This window comes from Oncorhynchus mykiss, chromosome 4, assembly GCF_057628025.1.
Source record: "Oncorhynchus mykiss isolate SJ-2025 chromosome 4, ASM5762802v1, whole genome shotgun sequence".
In the NCBI taxonomy this organism is placed as follows: domain Eukaryota; kingdom Metazoa; phylum Chordata; class Actinopteri; order Salmoniformes; family Salmonidae; genus Oncorhynchus; species Oncorhynchus mykiss.
In genome coordinates this window covers 28,075,265-28,102,052 of record NC_143025.1, presented here as the reverse complement: position 1 = coordinate 28,102,052, position 26,788 = coordinate 28,075,265, and the positions used below count along the sequence as shown (strand labels likewise).

General features: G+C 45.3%; 1 protein-coding gene and 1 non-coding gene across 2 annotated transcripts; both read right to left on the bottom strand.

Moving 5' to 3' along the window:
- Nucleotides 1-1,175: 1,175 nt before the first annotated feature.
- LOC110521624 (myocilin) lies at nucleotides 1,176-15,311 on the bottom strand. The gene is made up of 5 exons (XM_021599309.3): nucleotides 14,224-15,311; nucleotides 5,850-5,915; nucleotides 3,744-3,836; nucleotides 2,430-2,641; nucleotides 1,176-2,251 (listed from the first exon to the last, which is right to left on the bottom strand). Exons 1-5 carry the CDS (start codon nucleotides 14,708-14,710, stop codon nucleotides 1,679-1,681), a joined length of 1,431 nt encoding a protein of 476 aa, XP_021454984.3. The 5' UTR covers nucleotides 14,711-15,311; the 3' UTR covers nucleotides 1,176-1,678.
- Nucleotides 8,145-8,197, bottom strand: LOC118945901 (U7 small nuclear RNA). Its single transcript, XR_005041056.1, has one exon. It is a non-coding gene; the product is annotated as a U7 small nuclear RNA (small nuclear RNA).
- Nucleotides 15,312-26,788: the final 11,477 nt, after the last annotated feature.

The window sequence follows — 26,788 nt, the reverse complement described above, 5'->3', positions numbered from 1 at the left end:
GAGGAATTATTTTCCAACAGTCTTGAAGGAGTTTCCACATATGCTGAGCACTTGTTGGCTGCTTTTACTTCATTCTGCAGTCTAACTCATCCCAAACCATCTCAATTGGGTTGAGGACGGGTGATTGTGGAGGCCAGGTCATCTGATGCAGCCCTCCATCACTCTCCTTCTTGGTCAAATAGCCCTTACACAGCATGGAGGTGTGTTTTGGGTCATTATCCTGTTGAAAAACAAATGATAGACCAAAGAACTGATTTCCACCGGTCTAATGTCCATTGCTCGTGTTTCTTGGCCCAAGCAGGTCTCTTCTTCTTATTGGTGTCCTTCAGTATTGGTTTCTTTGCAGCAATTCGACCATGAAGGCCTGATTCACGCAGATGTTGAGATATGTTTGTTACATGAACTCTGTGAAGCATTTATTTGGGCTGCAATCTGAGGTGCAATTAACTCTAACCTCTAACTTCTCCTCTGCAGCAGAGGTAACTCTGGGTCTTCCTTTCCTGTGGCGGTCCTTATGAGAGCCAGTTTCATTATAGCGCTTTATGTTTTTTGCGACTGCACTTAAAGAAACTTTCAGATTGAAATTTTCCAGATTGACTGATCTTGACTGACCCATGTCTTAAAGTAATGATGAACTGTCTTTTCTCTTTGCTTATATGAGCTGTTCTTGCCATAATATGGACTTGGTCTCTTACCAAATAGAGCTATCTTCTGTATACCACCCCTACCTTGTCACAACACAACTGATTGGCTCCAGAGCATTAAGAAGGAAAGACATTCCACAAATTAACTTTTAGCAATGCACACCTGTTAATTGAAATGCATTCCAGGTGACTACCTCATGAAGCTGGTTGAGAGAATGCCAAACGTGTGCAAAGCTGTCATCAAGGCAAAGGGTGGCTACTTTGAAGAATCTCAAATGTAAATACATTTCATTTGTTTAAGACGTTTTTGGTTACTATATGATTCCATGTGTTATTTCAAAGTTTTCATGTGTTGTTTCATAGTTTTGATGTCTTCACTATTATTCTACAATGTATAAACCCTTGAATGAGTAGGTGTCCAAACTTTTGACTGGTACTGTATATATATATACATGCCATTTAGCAGACACTTTTATCAGTCATGTGTGCCTACTAGAAGTCATTGATTTTTACACAAAAATAAACAAGTTATTGTTATTTAGAATGGATACCTTTTATTTGACCTTTGTATGAATTTGTACATAATGTAATAGTGGTGTACAATGCACAGGTCAGAAGGAGTTTTATACACAATACAGTTTGTATGATGACCAATGGTACAGTATGCAAGAAGTAAACTTTACTATTTATTCTTTGCCCCCTCACCTCCCTTTCAACACTATACATCAAAACACAATAAAAGCCGATCTCTTACAACTAAACAGTAGAAAAATAATTCCTCTATAAACATGTTTGTGGACTGTGCCACAGCAAAAGCCTTCCCACTGAAACAAGATACCTGCAGGGGTTTTTATTCATAACACAATTTGCTTGAAAAAGCTTCATCTCAATCACTGCTGTGGCCAGTTTTGGTAACTACTAAACCTTCGCATCGATGAAGGTGGTAAAAAATAGCATTCTAACCACTGACTACCACACTAACTGCTCTAAAGACAAGAGAAAGTCTTTTTGAAAGGTTTTTGTTGTGAGTTCCTCTACTGGTGACCCAGCCTGACGTCGTAGGAGACAATGTGGAAGTTGTCCCAGGCGTGCAGCTTCCTTTGGGCAGGGTTATAATCCACCATGCTGTTATAGTGGTACTTATTCCTGAAGGGTAGTGCCACCTGCTTCCCCTGGCCTGTAGCTGTGTCGAACATAAAGTTGATGGTGGTGTTAGGAGCAGTGTAGCTGGCAACCGTGTAGAGACGGCCACAGATGACGAAAGCGTTAGCCACGCTGTTCTTCCTGATGCTGGTCTCCCAGCTCCTCTTCACCGCCAGGCTGTGTGGGTCCAGCTGGGACACCACTATGGCTCCTTTAGCCTTGTTGGTGCTGTAGACGGCCCACAGGCCCTGCTCGTCCACCCCCAGGTCCACATCGGTGTAGCCGCCCCAGGAGTAGGGGAACTGACCGTGGAAGCCGGCGTGGGGCAGGTCTCGGCGGGCGGCGATGCTCTCAGACGCCAGGTCGTACCTCAGCAGGGTGCGGCTGCGGCGGCGCTGGTAGTACAGAGAGCCGCGGTACAGAGTCGCTCCTGTACTCTCCACTGGCTCCGGCAACAGCAACACCTTGTAATAAATAATGATAATACAGTCTGGTCAATGGTCAGACTTTACATTATACATCAATATGATCATCCCTTAATGGTTAAGGTGGGGTTGGTTAGGGGTAAGGTCATTAGATCTTAGATCTATGGTTAAGGTTAGCCTCTAGGTCTATCCCATGCCAGTCAGTCCAGTCACCCACCTTTGAGGGGTAGCCTTTAGAGAGCTGGTCCATGTCCTCGTAACCAAACAGCTGTCTGACCTCTGACCCCACAGTATCGATGCGCCACACCATCTTCCCTCCGTAGGGCGCCACAGCCTCCGGATCCTGCATCCAGACCCCATATTTACCAGCTATACTATCAGCCTTACGATGGGACACTGGCTCTCCTATTGATATCAACTCCCCACAGCCTGGGAGAGAGGGGGGAAGGGAGAGAGAGAGCAGTTAGAGAGATGAAAAGAGAGATGGGTAGATGGGGGGGTGGGCAGTTATAGGGACAGGTCATTAGATGTCAGGGGTGACGATGCTATTTTTACTATTGAGATGCACCCTGGAAGAGAGAGAGACAGAGGAGAGAGGTGTGTGTAGAGATAATATGTGGTAAATCCTGTTTTTGGATAGGGGTATGGAGGGAAGAGGTAACGCCTGCTGAAAGATCTGAGAGATGATCATTTCTCATAATGGAGACAGATAGCAGGTCTACAACGATTTGGCATCTCTGCTAATTAACAGGCCCTATGAGTGTGTGTGTGGTACCGAGCTAGTAGAAGAGCAGCTGAGCTGAGAGTCATCAGATACAGGAAGGAATCCTCCACCACTTCAAGCCTCTCACTGAGAAAATGATCAGGCTGCTGTATATTTACCTCTTCCTAAAATACCTTTAGGATATTCACGACAGAGTGGTGGTGTGTGTAAGGGCGGGGGATTATGTAATTATATACAGGCACAGTCATCAATGATATGAATAACTCCAGCACAAACATGAATCTCAACATGTTTATTTTGTTGACGTTTCAGTCTTTTTCTAGATGTGACAGAAACTGCACCGGAAATGTGTAGAGGGAAACGTGTATGTATGGTGGAGATCATCTTATCACCATACACGTTTCCCTCTACACATTCCTCTAAATGCCAGAGCAATAGCCCGGTAAATACCAACACCAGAACACGAGGGACTGCATGTGTTTTATATGTTAAGATCCTGACAGAGAGAGATCCACTGAAGCTCTACTGAACATACTTATCTCTCCCTGTCAGGATCTTAACATATAAAACACATGCAGTCCCTCGTGTTCTGGTGTTGGTATTTACCGGGCTATTGCTCTGGCATTTAGTGTTATTATTGCCTGTGTATTAATAGCAATATTTGTTTTGGGGCAGCAGGGGGGGGAAGTGTCGTGTTTGCAGGGTCAGCTGTGCAGGGGTGGAGAGGGGGTAACTGTGTAATAGTATTCGGACTGTTGGGACCGCATTAAGTTAATGACCAATTTGATATATCCAGGTGTGTCTCACCTGTGCTGTCCTCAGTACTAGGAGCAGGAATCTCAGTCACCTCAGCCTTCAACTCCTGGAACCCTGCATTGCCACCATACCGCCATGCTGGGTCTGGAGGAGGGAGGAGACAGAGAGAGAGAGACAGAGAGACAGAGAGACAGAGAGAGAGAGAGAGAGAGAGAGAGAGAGAGAGATGTTTTTCATCATTACATCTCAAACAACCAGCCTAGTTTGGTCATTGCAAGTGAAAAAAATATACTCATTGCAAGTGAATGTAGCAAATCAATAAAGTCACGATTAAAGGAACTGTGCAACTGTAACTATGGGTGTGCAAATGAGCTGCACCTAATAGTTTGCACATGCTAATTCTGTTTTGATTATGTGATCAAGCTATATATCCACCGGAATGGGCACATAATGCCAACTGAATGGGCTCGGGCGCATCTGATTGCGTACTAAACAGTTGAATGCAAATATCTGCTGCTAAACGATTCTCCAATAAAAAATCATGTTTTTTTTGTTGTTGCTTGAGTAAGCCCTTTAGAAAAAGAGGACCTACTGAACATCCAGGTGCCCCTGTACCGACCCTCTACAACCTGCTCATCCCTGAGAGCTACCATGGCACAGCGAGGGAAGAGCTATTCTTCCAGCATGACAGGAAAAGACAGGGGTCTCATCTTTACAACGACACGTAACTTAGATGTCCTGTGCCAGTCCGTGTCCTGGTGTGTACTGCCCTACAAAGGCAAAGTGCAGTAACTACCGTACGTTGAAAAAAATGTACTGCAAAATATCTAGACAGACATCAATTTCTGGTACTTCATGATATATCCTAATCGACTGGCTTGTTCTTATGTCAGAAAAAGAAATACCACATTATAATATAACATTTTTTTTAAACCAAATTCGTAGTTACTGCACTTTGCCTACGTAGGGCAGTGTTGATGGACCATTCAAAGTGGCTCCACCCTTGTTACAGCAGTCGTACACCATTTTGGGACTGCGACAGTCGACCGTGATTCCAGCAGCCTATATTTTACTGCCCTATAAGTACGAGGCAAGCATAAACAATGAGCATACTACTGATGTTGTATTAAGAGTTAATTTTCAAAATGACAGCAATGTCGAGTTGAACATGCAATTCATCTGATGTCTATATATTAAATATTTTTTAGGAGATACAGTATATACAGTACAATCATGCTTTGGAGACAGTGTTGGGGAAGCTACTCTGAAAACAATATACTTTACCAATTACTTCACACTGGAAGAAGTGAGGCTACCCTTAAGAAAAACATAGTTTACTTAGCTAAAGTTACTTTGAAAAAGTAGTTCACTACATCTAAACTATATCTAAATCTGAAATGTCATATACAAATTGTAGGAACAGATCACTCTCGAGTCAGCCTATTAAAACACAAAAACTATGTTTCAAGTGAGAATTAGGCAGGTCTGATGCCGAAAAATAAAGAAAATTCTTGCTTACTTCAACCATATTTTATTTTAGCAAAATGATATGTGTGTAGTTCTAGTAGTTAGCTATAACGCCACATGGCAAATAAAATCAATTAACTACTACCACCAAGATTTGAATTTAGTTCAACTACCACTAAGCCACAGGTTGGAGGAAATTAGGAATTTGCCCCAAGACAGCTGGCATCAATGTACTGCAGCAACCCCAATTTCACCCTCCACCTCAAAATGCTCCCTGCGATCTTGTTCATCCCACCCGCTGATATAGAGAGACGCTATGGAGATCTGGAGAAGCTGATATTCCCCATATCCTCTGAGGAACAGGAGCTGCGCAAAGTTGTGAGCCACTTTGAGGGACATACATTGGGCACTGGAGATCACTTCGAGGAGTCTTCACCAAAATATCACCGTCATTTGCCATAGGTATGTTTATTTCCGAAATGTTGAACTACTACGATGCTGTCAAGCAGCAAGATTTTGTGGAGATGAAGGATTGGCATCGGGCCTTCAGGACACTTGCTGGTCCCACAAACCCAACGGTTTTGTAGTTAATCGATGCCCTGCGACAAAGACATGCTCTGACTGAACTTGAACGGTAGCATTTGTACACACACATGCAAACACATAATCAGTGACACCACAGAAGCTTACCTCTCAAACTGCCAGTGTCCCCTTGTCTTCCAGCATTGGATACCAGGTGAGAGAGAACACCAGCATCTGCAAACACATCATGGATGTAGAATCACACACACTTTTTAACATCACAGTACTGCTGTCCGGTCCTCTGGCAGTCTCTATGGGGGTGCCACAGGGTTCAATTCTCGGGCCGACTCTTTTCTCTGTATATATCAATGATGTTTCTCATGCTGCGGGCGATTCCCTGATCCACCTCTACGCAGACGACACCATTCTATATACTTCCGGCCCGTCCTTGGACACTGTGCTATCTAACCTCCAAACGAGCTTCAATGCCATACAGCACTCCTTCCGTGGCCTCCAACTGCTCTTAAACGCTAGTAAAACCAAATGCATGCTTTTCAACCGTTCGCTGCCTGCACCCGCACGCCTGACCAGCATCACCACCCTGGATGGTTCCGACCTTGAATATGTGGACATCTATAAGTACCTAGGTGTCTGGCTAGACTCTAAACTCTCCTTCCAGACCCATATCAAACATCTCCAATCGAAAATCAAATCAAGAGTCGGCTTTCTATTCCGCAACAAAGCCTCCTTCACTCACGCCGCCAAACTTACCCTAGTAAAACTGACTATCTTACCGATCCTCGACTTCGGCGACGTCATCTACAAAATTGCTTCCAACACTCTACTCAGCAAACTGGATGCAGTTTATCACAGTGCCATCCGTTTTGTCACTAAAGCACCTTATACCACCCACCACTGCGACTTGTATGCTCTAGTCGGCTGGCCCTCGCTACATATTCGTCGCCAGACCCACTGGCTCCAGGTCATCTACAAGTCCATGCTAGGTAAAGCTCCGCCTTATCTCAGTTCACTGGTTACGATGGCAACACCCATCCGTAGCACGCGCTCCAGCAGGTGTATCTCACTGATCATCCCTAAAGCCAACACCTCATTTGGCCGCCTTTCGTTCCAGTTCTCTGCTGCCTGTGACTGGAACGAATTGCAAAAATCGCTGAAGTTGGAGACTTTTATCTCCCTCACCAACTTCAAACATCTGCTATCCGAGCAGCTAACCGATCGCTGCAGCTGTACATAGTCTATTGGTAAATAGCCCACCCATTTTCACCTACCTCATCCCCATACTGTTTTTATTTATTTATTTTTATTTTTCTGCTCTTTTGCACACCAATCTCTACCTGTACATAACCATCTGATCATTTATCACTCCAGTGTTAATCTGCATAATTGTAATTATTTGCCTACCTTCTCATGCCTTTTGCACACAATGTATATATAGACTCCCCTTTTTTCTACTGTGTTATTGACTTGTTAATTGTTTACTCCATGTGTAACTCTGTGTTGTCTGTTCACACTGCTATGCCTTATCTTGGCCAGGTCGCAGTTGCAAATGAGAACTTGTTCTCAACTAGCCTACCTGGTTAAATAAAGGTGAATTAAAAAATAAAAATAAAAAAAAAGTACAATGACAGCATCAACCCTGACCATGCAGTGGCCATCAAGCCCAGAGCGGCCTACATCAGCCAGCCATGGGGTCCCTGTGTGTGTGTTGGGAGCGGTGAGGGGGGTCTCTGGCAGCACTACTGACAGCAGGGAATGTAAGAGGAGAAAACAAACACTCCTGAGTGGATTCCCAGCTGCTGTGGAGTCTGCCGGACTGTTGAACACGCACACACACACACACACACACACAACCTTTAGTCTTGAAGCCCCCGACCTGCCTTGCTACCACAGTTAGCCATTCCTCATACCAGTTTAGTTCAACTGGAACAAGGCCAAACATTCCCCCAAGGCTCACCCATCACTCCCCTTCTCCTCTGCCCCCCCCCCCCCCCCCTTCCCTTCAGCCCCTCAGAGAACCATTACAGTTGAGAGTTTCTAAACTAAACACTTCACCCGTGTTGATAAACAGCAGCAGTGACTGGGTCTATAACAGTGATGGATGCTAACATGTTAACGTGTTAACAGCCTCATAATTATGCAGTGTGTGTGTGTGTGTGTGTGTGTGTGTGTGTGTGTGTGTGTGTGTGTGTGTGTGTGTGTGTGTGTGTGTGTGTGTGTGTGTGTGTGTGTGTTAACTATAGTATAAATACCATATTAAAGGAAAACTGTAGATTATACTGTAATAATGAATGTAGTGGTTTTGTGGATTGTAGTACACTGAAGTATTTACTGCAGTGTTTTTGCAGACTGTAGTATACTGTAATATTTACTGTAGTGTCTTTGCAGACATCACTGTCGTATTTACTATAGTGTTTCTGTTTTTATTATCTTTGACATAGAAGTGGAGGTTTTCTCCTTCAGGAAACCTACTGGAGAAATACTAAAAGAGCACATTTGACAAAACCTGTAAGTAGGTAGGTAAGTAGATAAGACTGGGGTCTGAACAAATATTTTCTAAAACTGTAGGGAACACAATATATGGTCTATACTTGGCATGTAGGTTTCTCACTTATGGGTGGCACAAATTGCGATATTGGGGAGGGGAAAGGATAGAGTACAATGCAAATTGAATAAAGTAGCATTTACTATAGTTTAAAAAGTGTAGTGTTTTTGCGGACATTACTGTATGGTGTTTTTGTTGTGGATAATACTTTAGTATTTACTATAGTATTCTATAGCAGGGTTTCCCATTTGGGTTTTGTCCTAGCACTACACAGCTGATTCAAATAACCAACTTATCATCAAGCTTTGATTATTTGAATCAGCTGTGTAGTGCTAGGACAAAATAATTAAAAATGCACCTAGGGGGGTCCCAGGACCGAGTTTGGGAAACCCTGTTCTACAGTATACTACAACATTCTATAGTAAGTACTACACATGTGGGAAGAAGGGGTGAGTTTGGGGTAAAGTTGGGGGAGAAGACGGAGGAGAAGTGTGAGGAGTGAAGGGTGGGAGACCAGAGTCACGTTCAACAGGCATAAACGGAAGAAAAGAGTTGTACTGCCTGAACTTGCCCAATAAGAATGGTCATTTATATTTTCATGTCTTGTATGACCTGGGTCAATGGATGCTTTCTAGGCCAAAGGGTATGGGAAGAGGAGTGTGGTGAGGAGGGGTGAGGGAGGGAGGTGAGGGGAAAGAGTCTCGCTTCCCTGAACTACAAAACAGTTCCCAGGGGGCAAGGTTATTCATCATCTCAGGTAAACAAGTGCACACTGTTTGTGTGAGTGTCTGCGTGTGTGTTTGATGGATATAAGGGCAAATCTGGCAGAACATCATGACCACAGCAAGTCCTCACAGACTGAAACACCAAAACACTCCTACCCATGCTCCCTGAGGATGGCCCAATCAAGCCTTCTAACCCTGTGCTATTAGAGTTATTAGAGCTGAGAGGAGATAAAAGGCTCATGTTTGGCTGAATGTCTCCCTCAGTCTCAATCTCTCGGCACAGTCCACCTTCATGTTGCTGTGTAGCAGAGCTGTTGTTCTTGGATGCAGCCATACTCACCATGGGCCTCTTGGCTTGGCTGTTGTTGATAGCATTTATTCTACAACAACAGTGCCTTTTCATAAACCATTAGAAAACTTGCGTAACATAATCTATTTAGGGGGAGGTGAGTCAGTAACTAAACATAAGTAAACTAAACAAAAAGAAGAAGAAACTATACTATGGACCAAAGATAAATTATACAAAGAATGATAGTAAAAATCTCTGGAGTACCTTAAATGAAATTTGAGGCAGAAAAGCTAACTCAGCTCCATCCTTCATTGAGGGTGATGGCTCATTCATAACAAAACCCTTTGATATTGCCAACCTCTTCAATAACTTTTTTTGTTGACAAGATTAGACAACTTAGGCATGACATGCAAACAACAAATGCTGAGCCTTCATATTCATGTATAACGGACAAAATAATGAAAGACAAGCACTGTAGCTTTGAATTCTGCAAAGTTAGTGTGGAAGAGGTGAAAAAAATGACTACTGTCTATTAAAAACCACCTGTAACTGACAACATGGATGGTAAATTATTGAGGTTGGTAGCGGAATACATTGCAACCCCTATTTGCCACATCTTCAATCTAAGCCTAGAAGACGGAGTGTGCCCTCAGGCTTGAAGGGAGGCAAGTGGCATTCAGCTAACCAAAAATAGCAAAGCAGCCTTTAATAGTTCCAACAGCAGACCAATCAGCCTGTTACTGGTGCTTAGCAAACCTTTGGGGCAAAAAATTGTTTGACCAAATACAATGTTATTTTACAGAAAACAAATTAGGATCAGACTTTCAGCATGCTTATAGGGAAGGGCACTCAACATGCTCGGCACTGACACAAATGACTGATGATTGGTTGAAAGAAATTGATAATAAGATTGTCAGACCTCAGTGCAGCCTTTGACATCATTGATCATAACATATTACTGAAAAACATAGGTGTTATGGATTAACATCCTCTGCCTTATCATGGATGGACAATTACCTATCCAATAGAACACAGAGGGTTTTCTTTAATGGAAGTTGAATGTTGAGTGTGGTGTACCGCAGGGCAGGCGGCTTGGACCATTAATGTTTTCTGTGTTTACTAATGACCTTCCACTGACCTGTGTGTCCATGTACGCTGACGACTCAACAGTATACAGTACACATCAGCTACAACAGTAAAATAAATAACGGACACCCTTAACATAGATCTCCAATCAGTTTTAGAATGGGTAACTAGCAATAGGCTGGTGCTAAATATAAAACAAAACTAGTAAAAAAAGTATAATTTTTCAGACTAATCACTCACTCAACCCTCAACCCTAAATCTCATATGGATCTATTATTGAATAATGTAGCTATTGAGCAAGTTGAAGAGATTAAACTGCTGGGTGTCATGCTAGATAGCATGCTGTCATGGTCAAAACATATAGACTCAATGTGTTACTAAAATGGGAAGAGGTCTGTACATGATAAGGCTTTGCTGTGCTTTCTTGATATCCCAGTGAACCAGACAGGTCTTACAGGCCCTGGTTTTGTCGCACCTGGTCTACTGTCCAGTTGTGTGTTCAGGTGCGGCAAAGAAGGACATTGGCAAATTGCAGTTGGTCAAAAACAGAGCAGCACGTATTGCACTTAGGCGAATGTCAATGACATGCATGTCAATCTCTCCAGGCTCAAAGTTGGGGAGAGATTGACTGCATCACTATATGTCTTTGCGCAAGGTGTTGATGTTATGAAGGTACCGAACTGTCTGTTCAAGCAGTTGGCACTCATTCCAGACACTCATCGATATCACACAAGACATGCAACCAGAGGTCTCTTCACAGTCCCCAGGTCCAGAACAGAGGTAAAGAAACGCACTGTATTAAATAGAGCCATGTAGAGCCATGACTACATGTAACAGGTAACTCAAACTAGCAATAGAGCCATGTAGAGCCATGACTACATGTAACAGGTAACTCAAACTAGCAATAAAACCAGATAAAAAACCAGATAAAAGAACACCTTATGGCACAACAGGGACAGAGGTTTCCAGAAACAATATAAGTGGCATCAAACCAATGTCATTGTGGAGGCACAATGTTCACATGGTTGACCATCAGAAACAACCTCATCTTGTAGATGCCTGATTCTGACTGACCAGCCCTTTCTAACCACTGTTTAACCAGGAAATCCCATTGAGTTAAACAATAAAGAGAGACATTAAAGCACGGCCTGTTTTGATGTTACCCAGTAAAGAGCCAACCGTATTTGAACTAGTCTAGTAAAACTGAGCTCTATCAGCTGAGGTCAGGAGGGGATTTATGGTGTGTTTGTTAAGTGGTTGGCTGTTAAAGCCAGGAACCCACCCGCAAAGGACCCCTTTACCAAGCCTCACCACACTCGTGTGAGCACAAACACACGAGCCAATGTGCACACACACATACACACGCACGCACACAAACATATGGTTTAACGTTTTACTCCTCTCTTCCCTTTTTCATGCGTTTCCTTCTCTCTGAATGTGATTTATTTAAAGAGACCAGCAAATTTGATAAAAGTGTGGCGGTATACAGTAACAAGCACAGTGGCATCTAGTGTTCAAAACTGGGTACTTTCACATTAATTTATAAATAATTGGTAAATAATGCTAGCGACTTCTAATTTAGCTGAATCATCAGATTCAAAGGGAATACATGACATAGTATGGAAAAGCAATACCCCCAACCACAGCCCCATACTACTTGTGAAACATAGAGAAAAAGAGAACTGATACTGGATACTGGTTGTTGGGGTGGGATTGGCATGGGGTGTGTTTTTACCATTTTGTTGGGATTCCTCATGTCTTACTTATTTATAGGAAAAAGTCAAACATCATCAAAGCCCTAAGGTAAGATGGAAATGGGACTCTAACATGTCTTGCTTGTCTTTTCTCACGCCGGCATCACGTCCCCATAAAGAAGGCTCTGGTTGTAAATAAAAGACTGTCCCCTAGAACCTCCTCCCTCCCTCCACTCTTTAAACAGATAGCTGAGAAACCTGATACTACTTCGACCTTCTTGTGTTGCCCAAACACAGACATGCACAAGAACACACCCACCCATATCCACACAAACAGTTCTGTGGAATCCTCTATGTTACAGGAAAGCGCCTCATCATTGAGTGTGGGCATCACATTTTTACTCAGCTCTTCCAGTTAACTCAGAATCTCCTGACTCTCCTACAAAACCAAAAGACACTTGATGTACAGCAAACACACAGTTGAAGTCGGAAGTTTAGATACAGCCAAATACATTTAAACTCAGTTTTTCACAATTCCTGACATTTAATCCTAGTAAAAATTCCATGTCTTAGGTGAGGATCACCACTTTATTTTAAGAATGTGAAATGTCAGAATAATATTAGAGAGAATGATTTATTACAGCTTTTATTTCTTTCATCACATTCCCAGTGAGTCAGAAGTTTACATACACTCAATTAGTATTTGGTAGCATTGCTTTTAAATTGTTTAACTTGGGTCAAACATTTCAGATAGCCTTCCACAAGCTTCCCACAATAAGTTGGGTGACTTTTGGCCCATTCCTCCTGACAGAGCTGGTGTAACTGAGTCAGGTTTGTCGGCCTCCTTGCTCACACACGCTTTTTCAGTTCGGACCACAAATTTTCTATAGGATTGAGGCCAGGGCTTTGTGATAGCCACTCCAATACCTTGACTTTGTTGCCATTTTGCCACAACTTTGGAAGTATGCTTGGGGTAATTGTCCATTTGGAAGACCCATTTATGACCAAGCTTTAATTTGAGATGTTGCTTCAATATATCCACATAAATTTCCATCCTCATGATGCCATCTATTTTGTGAAGTGCACCAGTCCCTCCTACAGCTAAGCACCCCCACAACATGATGCAGCCACCCCATGCTTCAAGGTTGGGATGGTGTTCTTCGGCTTGCAAGCCTCCCCCTTTTTCCTCCAAACATAACAATGGTCATTATGGCCAAACAGTTCTATTTTGTTTCATCAGACCAGAGGACATTTCTCCAAAAAGTACGATCTTTGGTCCCATGTGCAGTCTGGCTTTTTTATGGCGGTTTTGGAGCAGTGGCTTCTTCCTTGCTTAGTGGCCTTTCAGGTTATGTCGATATAGGACTTGTTTTACTGTGGATATAGATACTTTTGTACCTGTTTCCTCCAGCAACTTCACAAGGTCCTTTGCTGTTGTTCTAGGATTGATTTGCACTTTTCGCAAGTACTTTCATCTCTAGGAGACAGAACGCGTCTCCTTCCTCAGCAGTATGACAGCTGCATGGTCCCATGGTGTTTATACTTGCGTACTATTGTATGTACAGATGAAAGTGGTACCTTCAGGCGTTTGGAAATTGCTCCCAAGGATGAACCAGACGTGTGGAGGTCTACAATTAATTTTCTGAGGTCTTTGCTGATTTCTTTTGATTTTCCCATGATGTCAAGCAAAGAGGCACTGAGTTTGAAGGTAGGCCTTGAAATACATACACATGTACACCTCCAATTGACTCAAATGAAGTCAATTAGCCTATCAGAAGCTTCTAAAGCCATGACATAATTTTCTGGAATTTTCAACTTAGTGTATCTAAACTTCTGACCCACTGGAATTGTTATACAGTGAGTTGTAAGTGAAATAATCTGTCTGTAAACAATTGTTAGAAAAGTTACTTGTGTCTTACACAAACTGGATGTCCTAACCGACTTGCCAAAACTATAGTTTGTTAACAAGAAATTTGTGGAGTAGTTGAAAAATGAGTTTTAATGACTCCAACCTAAGTGTATTTAAACTTCCGACTTCAACTGTATGTCTCCGAGCCAGACTGGAGAACACCTCCACATGCCACAGTCTGTCCATAAGTGGTGTAGGTCTCAATCAGGAATCATATGAGCTTTCTCTCCCCATTAGGAGAGAAGAAGGAGGAGAGAGACAGATGTTGTTACTTACCTCCGGCAAGTCGCAGACCACTGTCTTGTAGTGGGACGCTGGGAGGCACCAGAGGGGATTGCGGGTAGCAGGGTCTGCTCTTCAGTCTCTCCGTCTCTCTCCTCATCTCCTCCACCCTCCTCTGCAGCCCCTCCACATCTCTCTCCAGATGCTCCTTCTCTCCCTGCAATAGGCTCCTGTCTCCCATGGCCTGCGTCAGAGCCTCCTGCAGACCAGCCTGGGACCCAGCCCCAAGCCCAGGACCCCTTGTCTCCCCTCCAGTCAGCCTGGCCACCAATACCTCCAGCAGGCTGAGTCTAGTCTTGAGCCCCTCCATCTCTGGTCCTCCGGAGGCTGTAGGGGGGCAGCTGGTCTCGCTGGGGCTGGGCACGGTGAAGGTGTACTGACAGTGCCCGCTACGGTCGTTCCCTCTCCAGAGAGTGGCACGGTCCTGCCCCTCACCATATTGCAGCAGACAGAACACACAAACATTAAGCAGCAGCCACATGGTGGATACAAACACAACCACACAAGTGGGCTACACACAGAAGTAGACTAGACACGGTTCTTCTGGTCTCTCTCACTCTCTTTGTCTCATCAATGTGTCTCCTATTTCACTCTGTGTTTCAGCTCTTCTTTCTCTGTCGTGGTGATTGCCCCTTTATCACTTCACTTGGTTCTGGCCCAAATGTTCTCCATCTCCTTATTTCTTATTGTTATTTATCTTACTTTATTTCCCTAATGTGTTACTGCTGATTCTTGTTCTTATTCTCTGATTATTCTGTCTGTTGTCTTGCTGTCTGCCTCTCTCTCTCTCTCTTCTGGTCTGTTTGTTTCACAGGTCAGGGTCCTCAGGTCTCTGAGTCCCTCTCAACAGCTCAGGGATATTTATACAATCTGGGAGGAAAGAGAGAGAGGAAAGTGAGGAGAGGTGAGAGGGGGGCAGGGAGGGAGGAGAGGAAAGAGAAAGAGGGGGAGGAAGAAAAGGCAGGAGAGTGTGTTTTTCTGGGATTGTCTCAACAACAAATACATTCCAGAGCCCTAGGAGTGTTTGTATGCATTTGTGTTTACACGTGCTTGCTGATGTGTGCATGTATGCGTGTGTATGTGTGTGTGCATGTGCAAGGAGAGGGTGGCTCTCAGTTTCCTTTGCCCTCATCCTTTTGAAATCTGTTGATGTTTCTATATCCAGTAGCCCTCTCTGCCAGCAACCACAGGGCTAGGTTATCTGTAGCTATATGTGGTGTTTGATTCAGGGGGGTAGGGGGGCTTGGCAGGGGAGTCTCCCCAGGGAAACGAGGGGTAGGTGGGCCTTGGGGGATTGAGTTACCTCCCCCCAGAGACGGAGAGCTCCATGGGTGGCAGGGTGTTCCCTTATGGCGCAAGAAGACGATTGGTTCGTAATGAGAAATACTGATCGCTTACAGGACCCCTGACCTATGCTGTCCAGATTCCAACCACCATTGGGAAGGGCTGGAAGTATGAGTCAATCAATAGCTGGATTAATTGTGTGTGTGCATGTATGTGCATGTGCATGAGTGTATGTGTGTGTTCAACAGCTGATTTTCCACTCAGCCACTGGGGTTTAAATCTCTAGTTTAAGATAACATGAGTCACACGCCATAAAACCACACCTGCATTAGACCCCTTTTATCCCTCTCTCACTCATATACTCTCTCCCTCTCTCACTCATATACTCTCTCACTCATATACTCTCTGCCTCTCTCACTCATATACTCTCTCCCTCTCTCACTCATATACTCTCTCCCTCTCTCACTCATATACTCTCTCACTCATATACTCTCTCCCTCTCTCACTCATATACTCTCTCCCTCTCTCACTCATATACTCTCACTCATATACTATCTCCCTCTCTCACTCATATACTCTCTCACTCATATACTCTCTCCCTCTCTCACTCATATACTCTCTCTCTCTCTCACTCATATACTCTCTCCCTCTCTCACTCATATACTCTCTCACTCATATACTCTCTCCCTCTCTCTGTCAATCCCTCTGTCTTTCACACAACAACTATTTTTTGTTGTTGTCTGTATATGTATCTATGTATATTATTTTACTGCTCTAGGGATGTAATTATTGTTTGGATAAACTTATTTACTATCGTAGTTTTTTTTCACTCGATGCGCAATGCAGAGAACACTGGAAGAAGAATGATAATTGAATTACCATAGTGAATTATTGTAATGTTTGTTTATGTATACATTTTTCCCATAAGGGATGGATTGCCAATTGGCGATTTGACACGAAAATAAATTAATTGGTGGGGTATTCATTCAACAGGCACAGCCACTGCCCACCAGACAGAACTCTCTCTCCCGCCTAACTCTCACGCGTTGCATAGTTTTATGATCCCTTGTTTATTTCCAGAGAGGGATGAAAGGGAAGCATGTTCACTCCGAGCCCAGGGAGTCAAAGGGGAGAGAGGAAGTGGGAGGGAGTGGGGGAGAGGTGAGGTCAAAGGTTAGAATGGTGAGAGAAGTTAAGAATGGCAAAGGGTGGGAGGTCAAAACATTGAGCTAGCTCACCAACTGGCTCGGAGGGCCCTCCAAGTTGATGACGAAACTCCAAGAGTGACTTCCAGAGAGTGGCGATGGGATCAATAAACCCATCAGCTGTGGCACACACTCTTGACTTGAATGATCCAATTCATGTTCCACTTTTAAATAATGAAACGAGCATGAAATTTAAATGAACAAATCTCCCCTATTGTTCTGCAATCCATAAACCTCAGTAACAACATTTCATTTGGGAGGTATTTCATCTGTTACATGTGTCAAGTCTCGAAATCAGACATAAACAAATGCAGGTGACATATAGTTAGGCTCGCCTCTCCATTCTTTTGTAAGAAATTGAGCAAACTCCAAACATATCGCAGTGTATGTCGGGATAGCCCTTAGCCTGGCTAGCTCAGATGAAGTGGCTTTCTGAGGGTCTAATTTGCCTCTACACCCTCGATCATCTTCACTCCCTCAGCTTTGGGACACTTGTGCAAATGGCAGAGGTGCGCATGAATACACAAATGGAGGGCCGAGGAGATTGGAAACAGAGCTGGCCTGTACCAACGGCAGGATTTTTGTTAGCTGGCACAGCTTCAACAACACCTCTGATTGGATGACAGAGGAACTTGGCAGTAAAACAACCCCTGATTGGTCGGAAGATTGGTGGCGTATGTGTCTGATTAAGGAAACCATAGATTTTGGATCAGTATTAATAGCCTGGGCACGTCTTTACAGAACCCATTACAAATGGGCAAGGGAATAAGGGGAGGAGAGAGATGAGGGAGAGAGGAGAAGGAATGGAGGGAGTACAGTAGTTAAACCACAAACAGGTACTTTGTTTGTCTGTAAATCCTGGCTGGTGTTTCCTCCATGTTGTCACCTGCTGAATATGTACGTCGTGCTACTGCTTTAGCCAACAGTATGAGTGGTGAATATCGAGTACAGAGTAGACTGGGTTGTTGTGATTCTTATTTATTCTCTATTACTTCCTCCAGGTAGCCACATCCACCTCCCCCAACTGTCTGACCCCTTCTGTGACTGGTAGTGTGTGTGTCTGATTCCCTGGTCCCTCAATGGGCTCATGTGTCCTGTAGTGAAAAACAGGAGGTTGGCAGAGCAGAGAGTTCTCCCAGCTACCATGCATCGCTATGTTCCTCTCTTAACCGGTATGACTGCTCCTATGTCTGGAATCTGACATCACCCATCCGCAATTGGACCAACACACACTGTCCTGCCAAGGCGTGTGTGATAGTAGCCCAATAAAGCACATACATCTCTCTCTCCCGGAGTGATGAAGATTAAGGATGAAGAAGAGCCTGCGAGTGTCTCACAGAACTGTAACCTTTATAACCAGCAGGTTTTCAAAGTTTGGGGTCACTTAGAAATGTACATTTTTTGCCCATTAAAATAAATCAAATGGATCAGAAATACAGTGTAGACATAGTTAAATGTTGTAAATGACTATTGTAGCTGGAAACAGCTGATTTTGAATAGAATATCTACATAGATATACAGAGGTCCATTATGAGCAACCATCACTTCTGTGTTCCAATGGCACGTTGTGTTAGCTAATCCAAGTTTATTATTTTAAAAGGCTAATTGATCATTAGAAAACCCTTTTGCAATTATGTTAGCACAGCTGAAAACTGTTGTGCTGATTAAAGAAGCAAGAAAACTGGCCTTCTTTAGACTAGTTGAGAATCTGGAGCATCAGCATTTGTGGGTTCGATTACAGGCTCAAAATGGCCAGAAACAAAGACGCTTTCTGAAATTCGGCAGTCTATTCTTGTTCTGAAAAATTAAGGCTATTCCATGCAAGAAATTGCCAAGCAACTGAAGATCTCGTACAACACTGTGTACTACTCCCTTCACAGAACAGCGCAAACTGGCTCTAACCAGAATAGAAAAAGGAGTGGGAGGCCCCAGTGTACAACTGAGCAAGAGGACAAGTACATTAGTGTCTAGTTTGTTTTGTACACTCAGTGTATTCAGTCACTTTCACTTTTTCCACATTTTGTTACGTTAAAGCCTTATTCTAAAATGGAATAAATAAAAAATGTTCCTCAGCAATCTACACACAATACTCCATAAAGACGAAGCGAAAACAGGTTTTTAGAAACAGAAATGCCTTAATTTACATATGTTTCCAGACCCTTTGCTATAATACTCAAAATTGAGCTCAAGTACATCCTGTTTCCATTGATCATCCTTGAGATGTTTCTACAACTTGATTGGAGTCCACCTTTGGTAAATTCAATGTCATGTACTGTCATGTTGTGTCTTGTCTCTGTCCTTTCCCTTCACCCTGTCTCCCTCTGCTGGTCGTTGTTAGGTTACCTTTTCTCCCCCGCTTTCCCCCAGCTGTTCCTTGTCTCCTCTGACTACCCATTCACCCCGTTTCCCACCTGTTCCCTTTTTCCCTCTGATTAGGTCCCTATATCTCTCTCTGTTTCTGTTCCTGTCCTTGTCGGATTCTTGTTTGTTGTGTTTCATGCCTGAGCCAGACTATCGTCATGTTTGCTGTAACCTTGTCCTGTCCTGTCGGAATCTGCCGGTCTATCTGAGCCTACCTATGTTTGGTTATTAAAGAAGCTCTGTTTAAGTTAGTTCGCTTTTGGGTCCTCATTCACTCACCATAACAGAAGAATCCGACCAAGAATGGACCCAGCGACTTCGGATCCTCTCCACTCAGCCGTCGGGATCCAGGGAGCGATGCTAGGCAGACACGAGCAGGAAGTGTCTGCTGCTCGACATGCCGTTGAGACCCTGGCCACCCAAGTCTCCAACCTCACAGAACAGGTTCACCATCTCCGCCTCGATCCACCGGCCACTTCCAGGGCTTTCGAATCTCCGGAGCCCAGAATCAATAACCCGCCGTGTTACTCTGGGGAGCCCACTGAATGCCGCTCGTTCCTCACCCAGTGTGATATTGTGTTTTCTCTCCAGCCCAACACTTACTCCAGGAGCACTGCTCGTGTCGCCTACGTCATATCTCTCCTTATTGGACGGGCTCGTGAGTGGGGCACGGCAATCTGGGAGGCAAGGGCTGAGTGTACTAACCAGTATCAGGACTTTAAGGAGGAGATGATACGGGTTTTTGATCGATCTGTTTTTGGGGAGGAGGCTTCCAGGGCCCTGTCTTCCCTATGTCAAGGCAATCGATCCATAACAGACTACTCTATTGAGTTTCGCACTCTTGCTGTCTCCAGTGGCTGGAACGAGCCGGCCTTGCTCGCTCGTCTTCTGGAGGGTTTCCGCGCAGAGGTAAAGGATGAGATTCTCTCCCGGGAGGTTCCTTCCAGCGTGGATTCCTTGATTGAACTCGCTATTCGCATTGAGCGACGGGTTGATCTTCGTCACCGAGCTCGTGGAAAGGAGCTTGCGCTCTCCGTCGCCTCCCTCTCCGCATCACTACCATCTTCCTCTGCCGGCTCGGGTGCTGAGCCCATGCAGCTGGGAGGTATCCGCATCTCGACTGAGGAGAGGGAACGGAGAATCACCAACCGCCTCTGTCTCTATTGCGGTTCCGCTGGTCATTTTGTCACTTCATGTCCAGTAAAAGGCCAGAGCTCGTCAGTAAGCGGAGGGCTACTGGTGAGCGCTACTACTCCTGTCTCTCCTTCAAGATCCTGCACTACCTTGTCGGTCCATCTACGCTGGACCGGTTCGTCAGCTTCCTGCAGTGCCTTAATAGACTCTGGGGCGGAGGGCTGTTTTATGGACGAGACCTGGGCTCGGGAACATGACATTCCTCTCAGACAGTTAAAGGAGCCCACGGCCTTGTTCGCCCTGGATGGTAGTCCTCTCCCCAGGATTCAGCGTGAGACGCTACCTTTAACCCTCACTGTTTCTGGTAATCATAGTGAAACCATTTCTTTTTTAATTTTTCGTTCACCTTTTACACCTGTTGTTTTGGGCCATCCCTGGCTAGTTTGTCATAATCCTTCCATTAATTGGTCTAGTAATTCTATCCTCTCCTGGAACGTCTCTTGTCATGTGAAATGTTTAATGTCTGCTATCCCTCCTGTTTCCTCTGTCTCTTCTTCACAGGAGGAGCCTGGTGATTTGACAGGGGTGCCGGAGGAATATCACGATCTGCGCACGGTGTTCAGTCGGTCCAGGGCCACCTCTCTTCCTCCACACCGGTCGTATGATTGTAGTATTGATCTCCTTCCGGGAACCACCCCCCCCCGGGGTAGACTATACTCTCTGTCGGCTCCCGAACGTAAGGCTCTCGAAGATTATTTGTCTGTAGCTCTTGACGCCGGTACCATAGTCCCCTCCTCCTCTCCCGCCGGAGCGGGGTTTTTTTTTTGTCAAGAAGAAGGACGGGTCTCTGCGCCCCTGCATAGATTATCGAGGGCTGAATGACATAACAGTGAAGAATCGTTATCCGCTTCCTCTTATGTCTTCAGCCTTCGAGATCCTGCAGGGAGCCAGGTTTTTCACTAAGTTGGACCTTCGTAACGCTTACCATCTCGTGCGCATCAGGGAGGGGGACGAGTGGAAGACGGCGTTTAACACTCCGTTAGGGCACTTTGAATACCGGGTTCTTCCTTTCGGCCTCGCTAACGCTCCAGCTGTCTTTCAGGCATTAGTCAATGATGTCCTGAGAGACATGCTGAACATCTTTGTTTTCGTTTACCTTGACGATATCCTGATTTTTTCACCGTCACTCCAGATTCATGTTCAGCACGTTCGACGTGTCCTCCAGCGCCTTTTAGAGAATTGTCTTTTTGTGAAGGCTGAGAAGTGCACTTTTCATGCCTCCTCCGTCACATTTCTCGGTTCTGTTATTTCCGCTGAAGGCATTAAGATGGATCCCGCTAAGGTCCAAGCTGTCATTGATTGGCCCGTCCCTAAGTCACGCGTCGAGCTGCAGCGCTTTCTCGGCTTCGCGAACTTCTATCGTCGTTTCATCCGTAATTTCGGTCAGGTGGCAGCTCCTCTCACAGCCCTTACTTCTGTCAAGACGTGCTTTAAGTGGTCCGTTTCCGCCCAGGGAGCTTTTGATCTCCTCAAGAATCGTTTTACATCCGCTCCTATCCTTGTTACACCTGACGTCTCTAGACAGTTCGTTGTCGAGGTTGACGCGTCAGAGGTGGGCGTGGGAGCCATCCTTTCTCAGCGCTCCCTCTCTGACGACAAGGTCCACCCATGCGCGTATTTTTCTCATCGCCTGTCGCCGTCGGAACGTAACTATGATGTGGGTAACCGCGAACTGCTCGCCATCCGGTTAGCTCTAGGCGAATGGCGACAGTGGTTGGAGGGGGCGACCGTTCCTTTTGTCGTTTGGACTGACCATAGGAACCTTGAGTACATCCGTTCTGCCAAACGACTTAATGCGCGTCAGGCGCTGTTTTTCGCTCGTTTCGAGTTCGTGATTTCTTATCGTCCGGGCTCTAAGAACACCAAGCCTGATGCTTTGTCTCGTCTCTTCAGTTCTTCAGTAGCCTCCACTGACCCCGAGGGGATTCTCCCTGAGGGGCGTGTTGTCGGGTTGACTGTCTGGGGAATTGAGAGGCAGGTAAAACAAGCGCTCACTCACACTCCGTCGCCGCGCGCTTGTCCTAGGAACCTTCTTTTCGTTCCCGTTCCTACTCGTCTGGCCGTTCTTCAGTGGGCTCACTCTGCCAAGTTAGCCGGCCACCCTGGCGTTCGGGGTACGCTTGCTTCCATTCGCCAGCGTTTTTGGTGGCCCACCCGGGAGCATGACACGCGTCGTTTCGTGGCTGCTTGTTCGGTCTGCGCGCAGACTAAGTCCGGTAACTCTCCTCCTGCCGGCCGTCTCAGGCCGCTTCCTATTCCCTCTCGACCGTGGTCTCACATCGCCTTAGATTTTGTCACCGGACTGCCTTCGTCAGCGGGGAAGACTGTTATTCTTACGGTTGTCGATAGGTTCTCTAAGGCGGCTCATTTCATTCCCCTTGCTAAGCTTCCTTCTGCTAAAGAGACGGCACAAATCATCATCGAGAATGTTTTCAGAATTCATGGCCTTCCGTCAGACGTCGTTTCGGACAGAGGTCCGCAATTCACGTCTCAATTTTGGAGGGAGTTTTGCCGTTTGATTGGGGCTTCCGTCAGTCTCTCTTCCGGCTTTCACCCCCAGTCTAACGGTCAAGCAGAACGGGCCAATCAGACTATTGGTCGCATCTTACGCAGTCTTTCTTTTCGTAACCCTGCGTCTTGGTCAGAACAGCTCCCCTGGGCAGAATACGCCCACAACTCGCTTCCTTCGTCTGCGACCGGGCTATCTCCTTTTCAGAGTAGCCTCGGGTACCAGCCTCCGCTGTTCTCATCTCAGTTCGCCGAGTCCAGCGTCCCCTCCGCTCAGGCTTTTGTCCAACGTTGCGAGCGCACCTGGAAGAGGGTCAGGTCTGCACTTTGCCGTTATAGGACGCAGACTGTGAGGGCTGCTAATAAGCGTAGAACTAAGAGTCCTAGATATTGTCGCGGTCAGAGAGTTTGGCTCTCCACTCAGAACCTTCCCCTTAAGACGGCTTCTCGCAAGTTGACCCCGCGGTTCATTGGTCCGTTCCGTATTTCTCGGGTCATTAATCCTGTCGCAGTTCGACTTCTTCTTCCGCGATACCTTCGTCGCGTCCACCCGGTCTTCCATGTCTCCTGCATCAAGCCCGTCCTTCGCGCCCCCGCTCGTCTTCCCCCCCCCCCCCCCATCCTTGTCGAGGGCGCACCCATCTACAGGGTCCGTAGAATTTTGGACATGCGTCCTCGGGGCCGTGGTCACCAGTACCTCGTAGATTGGGAGGGGTACGGTCCTGAGGAGAGGAGTTGGGTTCCCTCTCGGGACGTGCTGGACCGTGCGCTGATCGAGGATTTCCTCCGTTGCCGCCAGGTTTCCTCCTCGAGTGCGCCAGGAGGCGCTCGGTGAGTGGGGGGGTACTGTCATGTACTGTCATGTTGTGTCTTGTCTCTGTCCTTTCCCTTCACCCTGTCTCCCTCTGCTGGTCGTTGTTAGGTTACCTTTTCTCCCCCGCTTTCCCCCAGCTGTTCCTTGTCTCCTCTGACTACCCATTCACCCCGTTTCCCACCTGTTCCCTTTTTCCCTCTGATTAGGTCCCTATATCTCTCTCTGTTTCTGTTCCTGTCCTTGTCGGATTCTTGTTTGTTGTGTTTCATGCCTGAGCCAGACTATCGTCATGTTTGCTGTAACCTTGTCCTGTCCTGTCGGAATCTGCCGGTCTATCTGAGCCTACCTATGTTTGGTTATTAAAGAAGCTCTGTTTAAGTTAGTTCGCTTTTGGGTCCTCATTCACTCACCATAACATTCAATTATTTGGATATGATTTGGAAAGGCACACACCTCTCGATATAAGGTTCCACAGTTGACAGTGCATGTCAGAGCAAAAACCAAGCCATAAGGTTGAAGGAATTGTCCTTAGAGCTCCGAGACCGGATTGTGTCGAGGCACAGATCTGGGGAAGGGTAACAAAAAAATGTCTGCAGCCTTGTAGCTCAAATAAACAGCAAACCTAGTATCAAAAAGGGCAGGCTGCCTTCTGAGAATTTGAAGGCGATCGAAGAAACCCCCACTTTCTTCCATTCTGCTAGCAAACATTCAATCTTTGGAGAATAAAATCGATGACCTACGAACAAGATTAAACTACCAACGGGACATTCAAAACTGCAATATCTTATGCTTCATGGAGTCGTGACTGAACGATGACACTATCAACATACAGCTGGCTGGTTATACGCTGTACCGGCAGGATAGAACAGCGACATCTGGTAAGACAAGGGGTGGCGGACTATGTTTTTTTGTAAATAAACTGCTGGTGCACAATATCTAAGGATGTCTCGAGCAATTGCTCGCCTGAAGTAGAGTATCTCACGATAAGCTGTAGACCACACTATCTACCTAGAGAGTTTTCAGCTGTATTTTTCCTAGCTGTTTACATACCATCACAGTCGGATGCTGGCACAAAGACCGCATTAAATGAGCTGTATTCCGTCATAAGCAAACAAGAAAACGCTCACTCTGAGGCGGCGCTCCTAGTAGCCGGGGACTTTAGTGCAGGGAAACTTAAATCCATTTAACCAAATTTCTAATCAGCATGTTAAATGTGCAACCAGAGAGAAAAAAGCTCTGGACCACCTTTACTCCACACACAGAGCTGCATACAAAGCTCTCCCTCACCCTCCATTTGGCAAATCTGACCATAATTCTATCCTCCTGATTCCTGCTTACAAGCAAAAATGAAAGCAGGAAGCACCAGGGTCTAGATCAATAAAAAAGTGGTCAGATGAAGCAGATGCTAAGCTACAGGACTGTTTTACTAGCACAGACTGGAATATGTTCCGGGATTCCTCCGATGGCATGAGGAGTACACCACATCAGTCTTTGGCTTCATCAATAAGTGCATCGATGACGTCGTCCCCACAGTGACCATACGTACATACCCCAACTAGAAGCCATGGATTACAGGAAACGTCTGCACTGAGCTAAAGGCTAGAGCTGCCGCTTTCAAGGAGCAGGACTCTAATCCGGAAGCTTATAAGAAATCCCGCTATGCCCTCCGACGAACCATCCAACAGGCAAAGCATCAATACAGGACTAAGATCAAATCGTACTACATCGGCTCTGACGCTCATCAGATGTGGCAGGGCTTGCAAACATTAGACTACAAAGGGAAAAACAGCCGAGAGCTGCCCAGTGACACGAGCCTACCAGACGAGCTAAACTACTTCTATGCTCACTTTGAGGCAAATAACACTGAAACACGCATGGGAGCACCAGCTGTTCCAGAAGACTTTGTGATCGCGCTCTCCGCAGCCAATGTGAGTAAGACCTTTAAACAAGTCAACATTCACAAGGCCGCAGATTACCAGGACGTGTACTGCAAGTATGCGCTGACCAACTGGCAAATTTCTTCACTGACATTTTTAAACTGTCCGAGTCTGTAATACCAACATGTTTTAAGCAGACCACCATAGTGCCTGTGCCCAAGAACACTAAGGTAATCTGCCTAAATGACTACTGACCTATAGTACTCACATCTGTAGCCATGAAGTAATCTGAAATGCTGATCATGGCTCACATCAACACCATTATCCCAGAAACCCTAGACCACTCCAATTGGCATACCGCCCCAACAGATCCACAGATGATGCAATCTCTAATGCACTCCACACTGCCCTTTCCCACCTGGACAAAAGGAACACCTATATGAGAATACTATTCATTGACTAGAGCTCAGCGTTCAACACCATAGTGCCCTCAAAGCTCATCAATAAGCTAAGAATCCTGGGACTTAGTGGGACTATCATTTGTTTTTCAACAGGACAGTGACTTAAAACACACCTCCAGGCTGTGTAAGGGCTATTTGACCAAGAAGGAGAGTGATGTAGATGCATCAGATAACCTGGCCTCCACAATCACCCGATCTCAACCCAATTGAGATGGTTTGGGATGAGTTGGACCGTAGAGTGAAGGAAAAGCAGCCAACAAGTGCTCACATACATTATGTGGTAACCCATTCAAGGCTGTTGGAAAAGCATTCCAGGTGAATCTAGTTGAGAGAATGCCAAGAGTGTGCTAAGCTGTCATCAAGTCAAAGGGTAGCTACTTTTAAGAATCTCAAATATAAAATAGATTGATTTGTTTAACACTTTAGTTACTACATGTTATTTCATAGTTTCGATGTCTTCACTATTATTCTACAATGTAGAAAACAGTAAAAATAAAGTCCAAACTTTTGACTGGTACTGTATATGTATTTGTATTGGATAGAGACTGTCACGGACCAATAACCTGCATTATAAAGGGAATGGCCACTACATTTTAGTCACTATGGAAGCACCAATAAGGTCAGTCTCTCACCTTTGCAACAATTCAGGACAGATTCATGCGGGCAGCATCAAAGGGGAAAGGGTAGGAGTGTAAAGAGGAACATGAGGGATTTGTTTTTTTATATTTTCTTGTGAATATATGCCTACTACGAAGCTTGTGGATTGATCAGCACTATTAGCCCCGATTGCTCAGTTTTTTCCCCTGATTGCTCAGTTTGGCCGAGGCGGCCAGCTCTAGGTAGAGTCTGGTGGTT

Excerpts from the sequence above, each read along its gene's own strand:
- LOC110521624 (XM_021599309.3), bottom strand. The coding sequence starts at position 14,710 with ATGTGGCTGCTGCTTAATGTTTGTGTGTTCTGTCTGCTGCAATATGGT. Across the intron at positions 5,916-14,223 it reads TGGTCTGCGACTTGCCGGAG|ATGCTGGTGTTCTCTCTCAC; the intron begins GTAAGTAACAAC and ends ATGTGTTTGCAG. Across the intron at positions 2,252-2,429 it reads CTAAAGGCTACCCCTCAAAG|GTGTTGCTGTTGCCGGAGCC; the intron begins GTGGGTGACTGG and ends ATTTATTACAAG.